This window comes from Amphiprion ocellaris, chromosome 3, assembly GCF_022539595.1.
Source record: "Amphiprion ocellaris isolate individual 3 ecotype Okinawa chromosome 3, ASM2253959v1, whole genome shotgun sequence".
Taxonomy (NCBI): Eukaryota; Metazoa; Chordata; class Actinopteri; family Pomacentridae; genus Amphiprion; species Amphiprion ocellaris.
The window spans coordinates 8,115,043-8,130,966 of NC_072768.1; the positions used below are offsets into that span (position 1 = coordinate 8,115,043).

General features: G+C 41.4%; 1 protein-coding gene across 2 annotated transcripts; it reads left to right on the forward strand.

Moving 5' to 3' along the window:
• The first annotated feature begins 334 nt into the window (after positions 1–334).
• Positions 335–8,850, forward strand: mapk12a (mitogen-activated protein kinase 12a). 2 transcript variants are annotated; one of them, XM_023299970.3, is made up of 12 exons: positions 335–737; positions 1,483–1,612; positions 1,863–1,921; positions 2,325–2,436; positions 2,529–2,558; positions 3,377–3,424; positions 3,636–3,750; positions 5,504–5,575; positions 6,214–6,293; positions 6,465–6,543; positions 6,619–6,792; positions 6,982–8,850. In XM_023299970.3, exons 1-12 carry the CDS (start codon positions 619–621, stop codon positions 7,047–7,049), a joined length of 1,086 nt encoding a protein of 361 aa, XP_023155738.2. In that variant the 5' UTR covers positions 335–618; the 3' UTR covers positions 7,050–8,850. The 2 variants fall into 2 exon arrangements, with proteins under 2 accessions (XP_023155738.2, XP_054864910.1); XM_055008935.1 differs by having other exon boundaries at positions 336–708.
• The last annotated feature ends 7,074 nt before the right edge of the window (positions 8,851–15,924 follow it).

Genomic DNA, 15,924 nt, shown 5'->3' on the forward strand with positions numbered 1-15,924 from the left:
TTTTTTCTATTTTCTGGCAGCTGTCTTCATTTTAAGAATAAAGCCCCACCTCCTTATTTTATTTATTCTGCCTGACATTTGTTTAACCTTGCAGTCCTTTAGTCTGTTTTTCCACTCAGAGGTAGGAAAAGGGTTAATCTCAGTGAGCTTTCCTTGTTCCGTTTTTAGGATTCCTAATAGAATCTATTTTTTCTCAAAGCACATACTTGTCTTCGTTTGCATCTCTTGGCATGTGTGAGGTTCATGTCCCAGCAAGCCTCAAACGCAGGAAAATAGTCCACACTGGGTGTTATTTGTAGAAAAACACAAAGTATACTTCTGTTTTTAAGGCTGCTATCCAAACTGCGCACACCTACCAACGCATTTTAGAGTAATGTTTACTGCCCTTTCTCGTGTTACATTCCTATCTCCTCTTCACCTTTAATTGTAGGCCTTCAGCAGGACTCGGGAGTGGCTTTTGGCGACCTCAGGGTGCGCCCTGAGCGGAGCTACGCAATGATCGCGGGTGAGCGCATAGGTGCTATCTGGAACAATGGGTGTGTAGAGACGGAGCAGACAAAAGAATCAAAGACGGACCTCTTTTAGATTTGTTGTGTGGATTTTTAGAAAAATAAAAAGATGACTATGCGAGTTAGACCCGGTTATTACCGCCAGGAAGTCAACAAAACCTCGTGGGAAGTACCGGAGCGGTACCGCGATCTGAAGCAGGTGGGCACCGGGGCGTACGGGACGGTGTGGTAAGTGAAATGTGCGAGATTTAAAAGAAAAAAGGAGAAGCTTTAACACTGATAGCACTGCTGCTTGATGCGGGACACTCTTAACAATAGAGAGCTGCGGAACAGATGGTGCCATACAGGCAGGCGCACTGTGCCACGGCCAAACAAAAGAAAAAGTATGTGCGCTCCGCTGAACACATGCTGCTTCACTTCCTCATATGATGGAGACACTTTGCACCTCCGCTTCTGTGAGCTTCTCTCTGCACAGTCAGCCTGACAACTCAATCTCCGACACTGTCGGCTGGATTATGAAGAGCGCATTGGCCTGTGAAATAGTTGCGCGCAGTCAAGTTTACAGAAACACAACAACGAGCAGCTGCTTTTCAGGCACCTTTGTGCGTCTCGCAGCATGCTGCCCCCTTTGTTATCAATGATTAACTCCGTGGGCGGTTCTCCACTGCTCTGTCTGATTGAATACAACTTAATAACACATGAACAGCTCTGAGAAAATTGTGGCCGAATTGCAGACTGTAAATTGTGCTGTGGCAGATAAGAGAAGGAGAGGAGAGGCTGTTTGTGTGTCTGTGTACACACTGACCAGGAGATAACACAATTACAGTGCAGCCACACGCCCAACTACAACAATCTGGGACATATACTTTATTTCCTGATCACAGGGAAGTTCCTGGATATTAGTATTCTTTCTTCCTCCTGGTTATGTTGCAGATCAGCTGTTTTGTCTCATACCTTATATTCTATCCCTCAGCTCAGCTCTGGACTCCAGAACAGGAGCCAAGGTGGCCATCAAGAAGCTCTACAGACCTTTCCAGTCTGAGATCTTTGCTAAGCGGGCCTACAGGGAGCTGAGGCTGCTCAAGCACATGAAACACGAGAATGTGAGTCCAGACATTCAAGTATGCAAGGAGGGGTTTAATTCCTGAAAAATGAAATGAGTATAGTAGCTAAAAAATGAACAGAAGGATTAGACACACGAGTCGATAGATAGATAGATAGATAGATAGATAGATAGATAGATAGATAGATAGATCAAGAATCCACATCTAACACTGAACATTAAATATTTGTGGCATGAAGGTACTAAAGACTTGATGTGATACGATATGATTTCATTTCTCTGTGATGCAGGTGATCGGCCTGGTAGATGTGTTTACTGCTGACCTCTCTCTGGACAGATTCCATGATTTGTAAGTATTTACTGCCGTAGAGCAACATTAACCTGTTCTAAGTGCTATAAAGTATTAATAATCATCATTTCTTGGGGCTGCACAGTGACTCGGTGGTTAGAACTGTCACTTCACAGCTGGAAGATCCCCAGTTTGCATCCTGGCCTGGACCTGGGATCTTTCTGTGTGGAGTTTGCATGTTCTCCCTGTGCTCATGTGGGTTACTCTGGCTTCCTCCCACAGTCCAAAAACACGCTGAGGTTAATTGGTGATTCTAAATTGTCTGTGGGTGTGAATGCGAGTCCCCTGCCTTCACTCTTAGTCAGCTGGTATAGACTCCACCCCTGCCTGCGACCCTAATGAGGATTAAACGGTGCATAGATAATAGATTATGGATGGATTTTAATTTCTTCCTTTTTTCAAGCTATCTGGTGATGCCATTCATGGGCACAGACCTGGGGAAGCTGATGAAGCTGCAGAGACTCTCAGAGGAAAAAATTCAGTATTTGGTGTATCAGATGCTCAAAGGGCTTAAGGTGAAGCTGTACTTTGATCATACATACAGTAGCTGCTAATACTTTACTTCCTTTCACTTGGTTAAACCCTTTGTGCCATTTCTTTGTTACAGTATATTCATTCTTCTGGAATAATCCACAGGGTGAGTCGTCTTTTATATTTGTTTCCACCATGTTTGTATGTGCAGTGGTGGAAGAAGCATTTACATCCTTTACTTAAGTAAAAGTATACTCCACTGAAAGTCATGCATTCAAAAGCTTACATAAGGAAAAAGATCGAAACTAAAAGGACTTACTCTGCAGAAAAACTGTCCCGTCAGTGTTTTACTGCTTTCAGGTTAATATTACTGTTATACATTTTGCATTTTGTCACTGTAGATGTTTAAGGTGGATCTATTTGAACTATTTTATGCACTGTGGGGTTGTTTAATCTACAGCAATTCACCATAAAATCATCATTTGTTTTTAGCATTGCTGTCCTGTGAGAATTACGTCTCTCCAAAAGGCCAATTTTTCATGGAGTCAGAAATCCAGCCCTGTTTTCAACTTGGTCACATTTTACAGCTAATCCAAGAGGATTTTAATAAGCAGGAGAATGTGTCCAGTCCAGAAAGGAACAGTAAATCTTTCAGTTTATTAATTCAAAAGCACTTAATTTGGAGATACATAGTTTTTACTGGACAGGAAGGGTATGAAAAATTGTCATCTGAAAACTAAATGGTAGTATAGTGGAGTAAAGAGTGCAATATTTGCCTGAGCTGTAGTACAGTAGAAGTATAATCCTCAAGTAAAGTAGAGCAATCAAGTTTATGTACTTCCACCGCTGTGTATGAGAGAGATACAAATTGTGTTCATGTGTTTTTTCATCTAAGTGAAAATAGATTCTCCTCCTCTTACTATGCACCGTTGCTTCACATTTAGCACATTCTAACAGTCTGTCTTGTCATATTGACTTTTGCAGGACCTCAAACCAGGAAATCTCGCCATCAACCAAGACTGTGAGCTCAAGGTACGTCTGCACACACCAAAATAACCACGTACAAACTCGACCCCCCGTCTGTCTTCATTTGAAAACTGCACTTCACTGCTTTAATTATATATACTGTCTATTCAGTTCAGAGTTTTCTCAAGTCCTATTGTTAGACTTACTCCTCAGAGTGGATCTTGATGTAAATTTTGCTGCGTCTAACTCCACTGTGTGTCGTTTCATGTTCTGTCAGATCTTAGACTTCGGTTTGGCTCGGCAGGCAGACAGCGAGATGACGGGGTACGTGGTGACTCGCTGGTACAGAGCGCCGGAGGTCATCCTGAGCTGGATGCACTACACTCAGACGGGTAATGTAGCTCTTATTAAAGAGAAAAACACCCTCTTGTGCTGTCATCTCTCATCAGCGTGTCGCGTTCGGAGCTACCCATTAGCACTGAAACCGCCTGTTATCTCAACGTGTAGCATGAGTTCGGTCTTTTAGTGGACTCGCTTGCCCTTAACTCGGGGCTTCTGCTGCAGCGAGTGATTCACCACATTTTCCACATTGACCTTTACAACCTGCAGAGAACAAGACGGAACCTGTTGCTTTCAGCAGGGCTCGGTGCTTGTGGGTGGAGAATGTTAGATGGCAAAAGTGAGCGGTAGCTTTAAGTAACCTTTATAGAAAGTGTGACATGTCTTGCAGCTGCAGTGCATAGTGTGGTATTTATGATTCTGTTTGTGGGATTGTGAATGATGGAGTCTAGAAAGGGGTTAAAACACCACTGTAGCTTCAGTGAGAAACAGACTTCCAAAATGCAGTAGAAGATCAGAAATGCAAGTATACACGTACATTTTTATGGAACAACTAGAGTATACACAGTTGTAGAAACAAAAAGAGTGAGCTAGATTCTGAAAACAAACAACAAAACACTATCCCCTCCCTTCAGGGAATCCTTCTCCAGCCACTCCTTAAAAACACACGAGTGCAGGTGGAGAACTAATCCACAGGAGACTGTCGGTAAGGAGAGGAGGGCAGCAAATTCAAACTACATCATGTCTCATTCACTGTTAACCTCACCCTACAAAAGGAAAAGAAAAAAAGAGCAACTGTGGTATCACTTTTTATACCTTACAAACCAACAAGAACAATCTGTACACCAAAAAATATGTGCAATTTACTTCTCAGGGTATCAATTTTTTAAAAAACCTTTGCTTTATATTGTGTACTTATTTTAGATTTGTCTTGTTTATTGCTGCTGCTATTACCCTTTTTCATTATTTTATTTTATTTAGTTTTTCCTTGTATGGAAAACTGACTTGAGAAAACCCATGCAAATGGCAATACAACTCTATTCTATTCTATTCTATTCTATTCTATTCTATTCTATTCTATTCTATTCTATTCTATTCTATTCTATTCTATTCTATTCTATTCTATTCTATTCTATTCTATTCTGTTCTGTTCTATTCTATTCTTTGAAGTCCTGTAACTGTAGTTCCCTCCAAGCGAGTGTCACTCTAGTCTGACCTCTTGCTTTATCCAAACTATTTTTATGTTTTTCTTGAATCGAAACTGTTTAGTTAGTAGTGTAAAAGGCGACTATCTCTTGCTTTTCCGCCTTTTTTTGGTCATAAATTTCACTCTACTATCTCACTTTTCTTTGCTTTGTGCAGCAGTGTCGGATGTTGCAGGTTGAGGTGGAACTGAAATTGCCACTATTGTGCTACTTTCTCACTATCTCTAGCAATGTGTGCGATTTCAGTGGCATGCAATGAGTGCGTGCAGGTAGGACATCCAGTCAGCTCATGCAGACCAAATGCAGTGATTGGATGGGATTTTTACAGGCCTGTGACAGCCACAGATAGCCAGTTCTTTTGTCTTTTACTTACAACAAATACAGCAACTCTAGCTTTGAGCTTTGTTTTATAACAAGATGGTGTAGTGTTGAAGATACCTGTTTAATGGATGTTACAATAAGTATTTTCCACTAGATGGTGCTGGCTTTACACCTTACTTTATACTCTGGTGTAGAATGCATGCATCTAACGTTGCAGATCACAAACCTACAGTGTCCTAAATGTGTAACTTATCAGCTCTGTTTTGTGTCTCTTCCTCAGTGGACATTTGGTCAGTGGGCTGCATCATGGCAGAGATGCTTCAAGGAAAACCTCTCCTTAAAGGCAGCGACCGTATCCTTTCACCACTCTGACCCTCAGAATTTATACAGATTTGGCACAGTATTAAAAACACTGAAAGGCAACGTAAAGAAACATCGATCCTCTTGTTACAATGCAATGCTCTGCCGGGAAACCTTGGATCCTAGCGTTTGCGTGGATGTTACCTAAACATTGCTGCAGACCAAGCACATCCTCCCCATGGCAACAGCTCCCTCCAATGCCAGCTGTTTCCTTCAGCAGCACAATATGCCTTGTTGTACTGCAAAAACTGCTCAGGAATGAGAGAACAAGGTGTTGAGGTGGCCTTCGAACTCACCAGATCCCAATCTGATCGAGCATCTGAGGGATGCACATAAACAAGAATGATCCACCGAGGCCCCGCCCTGCAGCCCACAGGAACCAAAGGATCTGTTACCAAAGTTTCACTGCCAGACAGAACAGGATACTCCCAAAGGTCCGGAGTCAGTGCTTCTCCCAGAGCTGTTTTAGCTGCAGGAGGGGGACCTACAAAATATTAAGCAGGTGGATTTAATGTGGCTGATCGGTGTATAGAATTATATATGATTTCATGTCATTTTCTCTGAATCTAATTGAAAAAGCTGCACTGCTGTGACAGATATCACCTTTGAACCTTGACTCCTGCCCTTCAGACCTCGATCAGCTGACTGAGATCATGAAGCTCACAGGAACACCAACTCAGGAATTCATATCAAAACTAGATTCCGAGGATGTGAGTTCAGAAAGAAACACTTTGGTGATTGTTGTTATGCTCAGCTGCTAAGTCCTTAGAATTTTAGGAACTTGAAGCACATTTGGGCACTATATCGAAACATTGGGTGCATTCTTATGTTGCATACAATTGTGAATCATATTTGCATGTCTGTGTATTGTTGTCTCCCAGGCCAAAAGTTACATCAAAAGTCTTCCAAAAGTGGAAAAGAAGGACCTTCAGAAGGTGTTTTCCAACGCTAATCCACAAGGTAATGCCTTTTCATTTGATGTTTCCATTTTGGTGGTCAAACTCCAATGTGGTTTTTGGTTTTCTCTTTCCTCAGCCGTGGCTGTGATGGAGCGTATGTTACTGCTGGATCCGGAGAGACGAGTAAATGCTGCAGAGGCTCTGGCGCTGCCTTACTTCTCCGAGTTTAGAGAACCAGAGGAGGAGACGGAAGCGCAGCCATACGACCACTCGCTAGACAACGCCGATCTGACCCTGGACCAGTGGAAACGTAAGGACCAAGTGGGAGGGCAGAGGAGGGGGAATAGTTGATGAGATTCATCAATAGCTAAGGAAGCCCAAAAGAATAGTACTGAGGATGTAATTTCAGACAGATGGAGGGGAAAAGAGGGAAACGAGGCAGGAGATGTGATGCTGTTATGTTTTATTGATTGATCTCCTGCTGTGCGTCTGTCTTTAGGTCACACCTTCACAGAGATCTTGACTTTCAAGCCTGTTTTGCTGGAATCCAAGGAAACCTCACTGTGAGACACAAAGAGATGACTGTGCAGCCTGGGACCAGAACAAACCAACAACTCTTGTTATGTCCACTCCAACTGGGAGCAGTCTTTGATCACGAGGCTTAATGAACGTCCACCGATGCTGCTCTCTCTCAGCACTTCCACACAAAGCCGACGATGATCTGTTAGCTCACCATGAGTCCAGATCAGAGGTATTTGGACAGCTACACTTTTTTGTTGTTGTAAAATAATGGATACTAATTTCAAATTCTCAGCTTTCATTTGATATGGTTTGAATCAGTATAGTAAGAAACTGTGCGCTCTTGTAAGACTTTGCGTCCAGATGATTAAAGGGGTTCAGACGTAGCTGGATAGATTTGTACGAAGAACATTTGTGGAAAATTGTTTGCTGTCAGTGACCATCTGAAGACTCACAGACTTCAGTAGACACTTTGAATCCTCCCAGATAATGCCCTCCCACATTTTTGTGGCAGCCACCTTCATCTTTTTCTTGTTGGGGGGTCTTCAGGGAGTGGATTCCAGCACATTTGGATTGACACCAGCTGATTGACCCATTCAGTTGAGGATAACCTCAGAGGATTCATCTTCATTACAGACAAGAAAACATCTTGGAGAACATTCTTGACTTCCTACACACTCATAAAAGGGCTTTTCTGCACCATGTAACTAATTGCTTGATCATCTGCAAGACTTGTGCGCATCAGTCAACGAGGACATTTGCTATGTTCTGGCTTTCCTGTGTGCACATGTAGTACCCAACTGCTGGCAAACAAACTACATTTCATATCCTGTGATGGATTTTATTGAGTGTCTTTGCTCCTCATACTGATGAAAAACTTCAACTCAGTCCTTAATAACACACAGCTGCCCAGCAAACACTTAGCAACCAAGTGGCCAATTACTTTTGAACCCTTGTAATTTAGGCAGTGTTGAAAGGGCTACATCTCACCCTCAGTTGTTCCAATATTATTATAAAGCTAAGCACAAACCCAACCAAATTAAAGCTGCGACTTGGTATTTTTTATGGTAGTATTGATTCATTTACTTCAGATTTCAGTCTGCTGAAGCACAGACTCTAAACGATGAAAAAAAGTTTAACTGTCCAAATACTTTTGTCTGAACTGTATGCATGACTGATGTCAAGAATAACATATTTTGATTGGTGTCCCTGAAATCAACGGATTACATTCAAAATTGGTGTTATTGTTTTAGTTGTTTATCTTAGTTAAAAAATTAAGATTAATTTCTGTTTGAGTGGTACGTGTATTATTTGTAGCGTCCATTACTCCCTACCAGCTGGTTTTAGGTACAAATCAAGACACCGATGCTGAAATTCTTTTGCAATCCGATGACAATCATTGCTTATTCAATGCATCATTTAAAGGTGACAGGGCCACGATAATGCATCAGGCTGCGGAGAATTACTTTGATTGACGGTAGTTCTATTTTAATTTGTAAATTTCCCCATCAGCGACAACTCTCTCTCTGTCTAGGAGACATTTGATTTGAACTGTGGGGACAGTTGTTTCTGTGTGAATGTTTGTGTGTCGTCTGCAGCTGTGACCTTGATGTTCCTCCCAGTGGCCTTAGAGATAACGACCAAATAGAAACACTGCTGAGCTGCTGATCGTCTGAAATCCCTCAGCAGGGTGTGCACAAACATTCACGTTTTGATTTCAAACATAGGTGTTACTGATTACTTTGGATTTTGTGAAATGGAAAAAACACGTTTTCCACAGTGATTCGTTAATTCTTGTTTCTTGCACCACTGATGAATCTTTAATATTAAAGATTCACTTGATAAACGATGCATGTGCAGATGCTGTTTTATTGCTTGAACGTTTGTTTTCTCCCAAACAAATCGATTTCATGGACTTTGGCTCATCATACACAATACCACGGAGGAAAGTTGTAGTGCTGGAAGTTCTAAATATTAGTCATAGTGCACATTGAACACTTTCATAGCTGCTTTTTGAGTATTTTCCACATAGACTATACAAAAACAAGAAAAAAAAAGGCAAGATTAGATTAGGGAAATGGGACAAAGCTTAAAAAAAAAAGAGATTCGTTAGTTAGATTGAAGTTATTCATTATGTTAAATTATGAAGAATACAGCCTTAAAACCAAGACTGATCTACATTTTCCTGTAGGTCCTCCTTGTGCTTGTAAAAGAAGTATGGTTGGTGAAGTTACAAGAGATAAATAGTAAAAAAAAAATGTAAAAAAGATTAAGATTAAGTTAAAAAATGTAACCAATAGCATCTTTAGTCTGGTTCTTTCTATGATAATGTACCTTCAAATGTAGTATGATCGACATTACCATCAAAATAATTGCCCTTAAAGGCTCCTGAGGCTAACAGCTGTGTTACACATGTAGGTTACCACTAGGTGGCAGCATGTAAACAAGCCATGATCAGGTTGTAGCTGTGTCTCTAAAAATTGTAATGTGGATTGATCCATCTTAATTGGTCCAGACTGGACTATTTCAACTAATTCGAGGTCGAACCGTCACTCAATTTGCCGGATATTAAAGGTCCCCTGGGAAGTAATCCCTGTAGCTCCCTGATTTTTTCCCCTAGCGCCACCATCAGGTTAAATCATTGATTCATGAACAAATACCTAGAAAACTAATGGCATTCCCATCAGTATAAGCTGTAGTTTTACTGTGTGTAAAGGTAATTAGCTGGTATTTCCATCCATAACACACTAAACTAAGATGGTGAACATGCTGGTGTTAGCATGTAGCTCCCTGAGCACAGTGTTGTTTTTCTATTTTGGATGATTAAAGCTGTCAGAGATGAGCTGTCACCCCAGCTGGAGCAGTGATTTACTGTACTGCAGTTAACACCGACAACTTTATTTTTCTATCGCGTGTGATTGATGACTTCAAAGAAAGAAATGTTTAAACATTCTTGCAAAATGCCTGTTTGCTTTTAGATTCTACTCATTCCTCCACATAATTCTCCACTGGTGGGTGTTGAATTTAACAAGCTTGTCTTGAGTGACCTCCAGATCCTCGACTCCCAAGGGTGACTCCCCGGAGGACAGGCTTCCTTTCCGGGACTGAGTTCCTCCAAACCAAACTCTGGGTGTTGTGTCCTCAATGCACACACACTGAAGGTGCTGCTGGATAGTTCACAGAGAAGTCAGAGAGTTCTGTTCCCACTGCAGCCAGAAAAACAGAGGGAAAAGTACATTTTCTTTGCCCTGCAACCCCTCCTCTCCAATACAACAGCACATGGATGGACTGCCTGTTTTGTTTGTTGCTCCTGTGGTTTATTTTCAGAGCATGCTGGATTCAAATGGCATATTTCCTAAGACACACATGTATAGAATTCACAAACAGATACACCTGGCATGCACAGATGGATCCATACATACACATCCATACACTTTAAACTGACACTGACTCCATTGGGAGTACGCGTGGAATGGCAGCAATGCCCAAACACTGATCTGACCTGGGTCACTCTCTTTTCTTAAAGTGGAATGTCAGTTATAACTGTTTATTTTATGTGTCTGGGGGAGGCACATCTCTGCGAATCTCACCATGGTGAGAGGATCAACACTGTCTTTGCAGGGATTCTTCATCCTGCAAGCATCCTCCGAGATAATTTTGGTTCTCGCGCATGAAAGATTCAACTTTGTTGACACAGACGAGCTTGGAAACTTTTCAGTTTGTCTCATTTGTCTCTCAGCAGGCACTCTGGCAGCCAAAGATTTGATAAATAAAAGTCAACGCTGTCGCCGAATGAGCAAAATCAGCTCTTTATTTCCATCTGAGCTCATCTAGTCTTACTGAAATGAACCGCAGTGGCACAATATCATCAGTGACAGTGTTTTATTCTTCAGATAATTTGGGTTGTCACGTCCTTGCTGGAGATAAAACAGGCAGATTCAAGGGCTCAGCAGAGATAAATTGATTTAGCTTCACCAGGAGGTGAAATAAAAATCTGTCAGCTGGCTGAATGTCCTTGTCATTGTTTGTTTGTGGGCTTTACATACATTTATATTTTTACATAATACATCATTTGTATACATGATGTTAACCATGTGACTGTTGATTTCACATCAGTTTAGATCTGTGCTGCTGTTCTGTGGCATATTTAAAGCCATTTCCTCATACATGGCTGCATTTGTCAGAGAGCCTGTTAAAAGTCGGACATTCTGGATGACGGCAGAAGCATTTTCAGCTCACGTCTCTGCAACTCAACACCAATAAAAGGTAGTGCTAAATGTGGATTTGGTCTTCAGCTTGCTCATTAAAACGAGAGGAAATTACGTGAAATCATCTCCCAAGCTTGGCCTGTTAGTATGTTTTTCTATTTGTTTGCTTTACTGAATGAATACTTGTGTTTATAGCTTTCCAGCTCCAGTGTTATTTTGTCCCAGTGTTTGTTTGTGTGTGTGCACAGCTCAGTGGGTGTTAAGAGGTCAAGCAGAACTCCCAATAAAAGTTAGTCACGCGGCCCCAGCATACCATAGATGAGGGTTTTCTGTCTCCATTTCCATCCATCTACAGCACCCGTCGCCCCTCAGACCTTCTCCTGCCTTTACACGTGCCCCAGCTTCCACATTATCACTGCTCTGATCTTTGTAAGATGTACACACAGGCAACACGTGTCCATACGGAGTACTTCAGGAGGATAACGGACCTGCCGGGCAAACTGTAGAGGAAATTCCACAGGCTCACATGGAGCCGGTGAAGTAGCTGTTAACACTGAGGGGGATACTCCAGCTCACTGAGGGGGCACAAGGACGTGGGTGGGTGAAAGAACAAATGGAGCCAGTAGGGAGGTTTTACAGGGGAAGAGGAGTAGATTGGAACAAAGGGAAGAGTGCAGAGATGTGAGATTAGAAACGAAGCACAGGCCAGAAAACAGGGGTGGATGAAAGTAAAGGAAGAGGAGATGAGGAGGAAGACTGCAAGACATGCAGAAGGCCCGAGGGAAGGCCTATCTGTGGGCAGTTTGGTTTACATTAGCTCATTCATTAGCCATTCGGCCTTTGTGTTTGAAGACTTCTGTGAAAGATGCAATGTAAAGAGTGCGTACCACAGATTGCATTCCCTCTCTGAGGACAACTCTCTATGCATCTGTGATGTGTTGACATACGGGTTGCGGCATATCACGTTTGGAGAGGCTCCACGCTGCTGAGGAACACTCAAACCTCTGTGACCCACGAGAGCGATGAGAGCCAGCTGCTGAACCGAGACAAATTACTGCAATTTGCCTTTAAATAGATGACAATGTGTCAAATGCGACTTGCTTTTTAGAGCTGCAGTACATCTGAGTGCCATGTTGTAAAACTGTCTTATTCTTTTTGTCAAAGTTTGGTGGTGGTTAAAACTGCAAATGTGATGCTGGGAAGCTTCAGTATCTAAGACAATAATTGTGCGCTCTTCGCCTTCTGGTTTTGATTTTATGTCAGCAGGCTCCTCTTTTTATATGAACACCCCAACTTTTAGACTAATGAAAATGCTTGATACTTATCTTAAACTTCAGATACTCAAACTTATCTCAACAGTCTCCCTCTAACAATTCTTCATGAATATTCCATATATATATATATATATATATATATATATATATATATATATATATATATATATATATATATATATATATATATATATATAGGGAATCATATTTAATCATATTTATTTAATGAAAGTTACTGTTGTAGATCTACTATTACAAAGAGCATTGTCCTTCACATTCTTATCTTTGCCTCCCATTCTCTGCAACTGTCTTACCAAAGAATGTACAATAAAATTAGATACTAATTTAATTGTTGTGACTTGTTGTTTCTGGATTTTGCCTGCAGCTTTTCCTCTACAACTCCACCAACTTTCATAAATGATGAATCAGCTTGTATGTGGCCTGAGAGGCTCTTGCTGCTGCTCAAAAAGGTTATTGCTCTTAAGATCATGATAGTAACTGAGTGCAAATCGGGTAAACATATCGCTATTTTTTGTATTTTTTTAAGTGTATATAAAGATGACACAATTGAGAGATTTTAGAGAAAAAAATCAAACAGAAAATGTAAAACTTCTGAGTTAAAAATACCAATTTATGAATAGCCTATTGTTTCTTAACCTCTACAAAGCTATCAAATTAAAATATATCTCTAAAACTACAACTAAATTTAATGATTAGATGCAGGAGATAATAAAAAACCTGAGCCTTTAAGTAAAACTTACTTACTTTAACACTTTCATTTGCATTCACAAGAGAAATTTCTCCTTCCACCCCACTGCGTACTTTTAATTCTTGACCTCAGCAGTTCAGATAAGAGTTTGTCAGCATGAAGGCAGTGATAAGTCGATAAACAAAATGCCAAATGTACAAAACCAAGACTGCACTTCAAACAATACTCTACCTAAAACCTATCTCCTGGGCATCAAACTCTTGGCCCCCTGCAGGCTTGAAAGGCTGCTGTTAAAAGTTTGTAGCTTCCTCACAGACAGAACAGCAGCTTGAATTCATTCGGTTAAAATGGATTCCTACGGTGACAGGCTTTCACAGTGGAAAAAGAAGAATCAAAAAGCCCACAGGAATTTCTCAGACATGTTGTGCAAACCTCTCTGTCCATCCGAACTCTCAGTATGATCGGGTTCTGTTTGGTTTCTTGTCGTGGGATCAATGAAGTTCATCTCGTCTTATCTTAAGGAAAACCAGAAGCCTGAGCTGTGTTCATATATGTTGGCTGATGTCCTGCAGGTGAGCTCACCATAAGGTTCAAAGTAAGACAAGTTACATCACATGCTGAACAAAGGCAACCTCAGATGATAAATCCTGATAGATTTTCTGGTCAAGTGGGCATGAGACCTAAGCAGTGACCTCAGCGGTGACTTTCATGAGGGGTCTCAGAGTCCCTGATGTTATCCTCCACTACGGGTGATAAACCAGGCAAGACAAGGGGTCTGGGTGAGTCATGGGTAGGACTTAGCTCAGATGTGAGAGGTCATGGTATATCACGTGGCCGGTGAATCGAAGAGAGGCTGCTTCTGTGGCCGGGTCAAGGTTAGAGGGAACTTGAAATCCCATCTAGGAGGAGCAGGAACCGAACAGAGGCAGAAACAACAAAAGATTAGAGAAATAAGCAGCTATTTGCTTTTCAGCTACCACCTCTTGAGGTTATGTAACTGAAAGTCCCAATATATAATCTAATGCTATCTACATTTCTTATCTACAAGCTGAGTAAATGCCAGATTTCTTCGACTGAATTCCCCCGCTAATAAAATGATAAATAGTTTTTCCTCCGGACTCTCGCATGAATGAGGTGAAACAGGCTGCCTGAAAAATAAACAGGCATTATCGCACAATGGTGGATGAAAATGTACCCAGAAGTCAAAGCCCTTAAAGTCGGTTATATAAGCCTTCAAAATCTTTCTGAGTCTGCCCAGCTTGATGTGTTTAGGGCTGATGATTGCTTTCAGTTGTATGGCCTTACTGGGAGAGCGAGGCGAAACAGAAACCTTTGCATTTTTTCCTTACTAAAACCCATCCTTGCTGAATTAAGGAAACTTGCAGACACACATGCATCAGTGGTATGGCAGAGAGGAGAACAGGCCCGTTTTTCCAAGGGGGGTTGATGGTGGTGGTGAGGAATGTCAGCATCTGTGTTGGGGATATTTTCTGTTTTATAGCTGTTTTCTCAGAGATGCCAGTGACTGCTGTGGTGAGAGCACAGGGACTGGGCTGCAGTCCCAGTCTCTCTACCTCATGTCTGTCCACGTGGGCAGGAGATACCAAACCAGACATAGTTTCTAAATCTAGTCACCACAAGTTAATAAAAAGACGGTATGATTGTGTTTTCTTTGTGTTATTCACCATTTCTCCTTGTTCCTGTCGTGTTCATGTTTATGATTCCCCTTTTGTTTAAAGGTTATGCTCTTATGGCAGCACGCTGGGTGTCTGGTTGCTCTATAAATACCCACAGCAGAAGCCTTGTTTTTCCTCTGTATAAGAAGCATAAAAGATATGATTACATGGCGCAACTCTGATCATGTAATTGCTTTGTAAGCAAACTTTACTGACATTACCCAAAAGGAAGTGAAACAGAGGGGATGATGTGGTAAGAGAGGCATGATTGATCAAAATTATCTGCCTGAATTAAGGAAAAGACTAAATTTTCCACTTCAGGGCCAGACTGTCTGCTGACGTGGGCTGTAGTTTTTGGCTGGACTGAGCCGTGTTTCACAGTGAGGGCTGCCTGGTGGGGTGGATGTACTCCTGTGTAAAAAGCTGACAGATGAGAGAGGAAGGTGTGTGTGACAGATGTGCAGGGTTATAGATTGACAGGATGTTTATCAGGAATGCTGTGGGGTGACCCCAAACCCCCTATAGCCACCTCATAACAGACCAGTGATAATGTGGTTATAATAGATTACACTCTGTGGCCTCTAACTCTCCCTGTCAGCCTGAATGTAGCTGTTATGGTAGACTACTAAACTTCCCATTAACCTAATATAAATCTAATGCCTCATAAGTTAAATCAGCGTGTCGGATTAATTATTCAAATGTGTATTCAGCTGAATCTATTTTAACTGAATACTTTGGGGGAAATGCACTTGTTTCTTGAAGGGAATTAGCTAAGATACCACTGGAATTATCATGCTGACTAATGTCGAGATGGCAGCCACTTAGTTTATTGTCACTTCCACAAAGAATCAGCTGAAACTGTGGTCCTGTTTAAACTTTGAATCTAAAACAAATGCTACCCAGCAGCATCTAAAGACTACATAAAGCTATTGTTTGTTTCTTTTCACCAAAACTTAATAAAAACCTAACAGACATAATACCACTTCTATTGTCATGTTGGTAAATTTTGCCTAAGCAACCACTTAGCTTAGCTCACATTAGCTCAGTTCTGTTAGG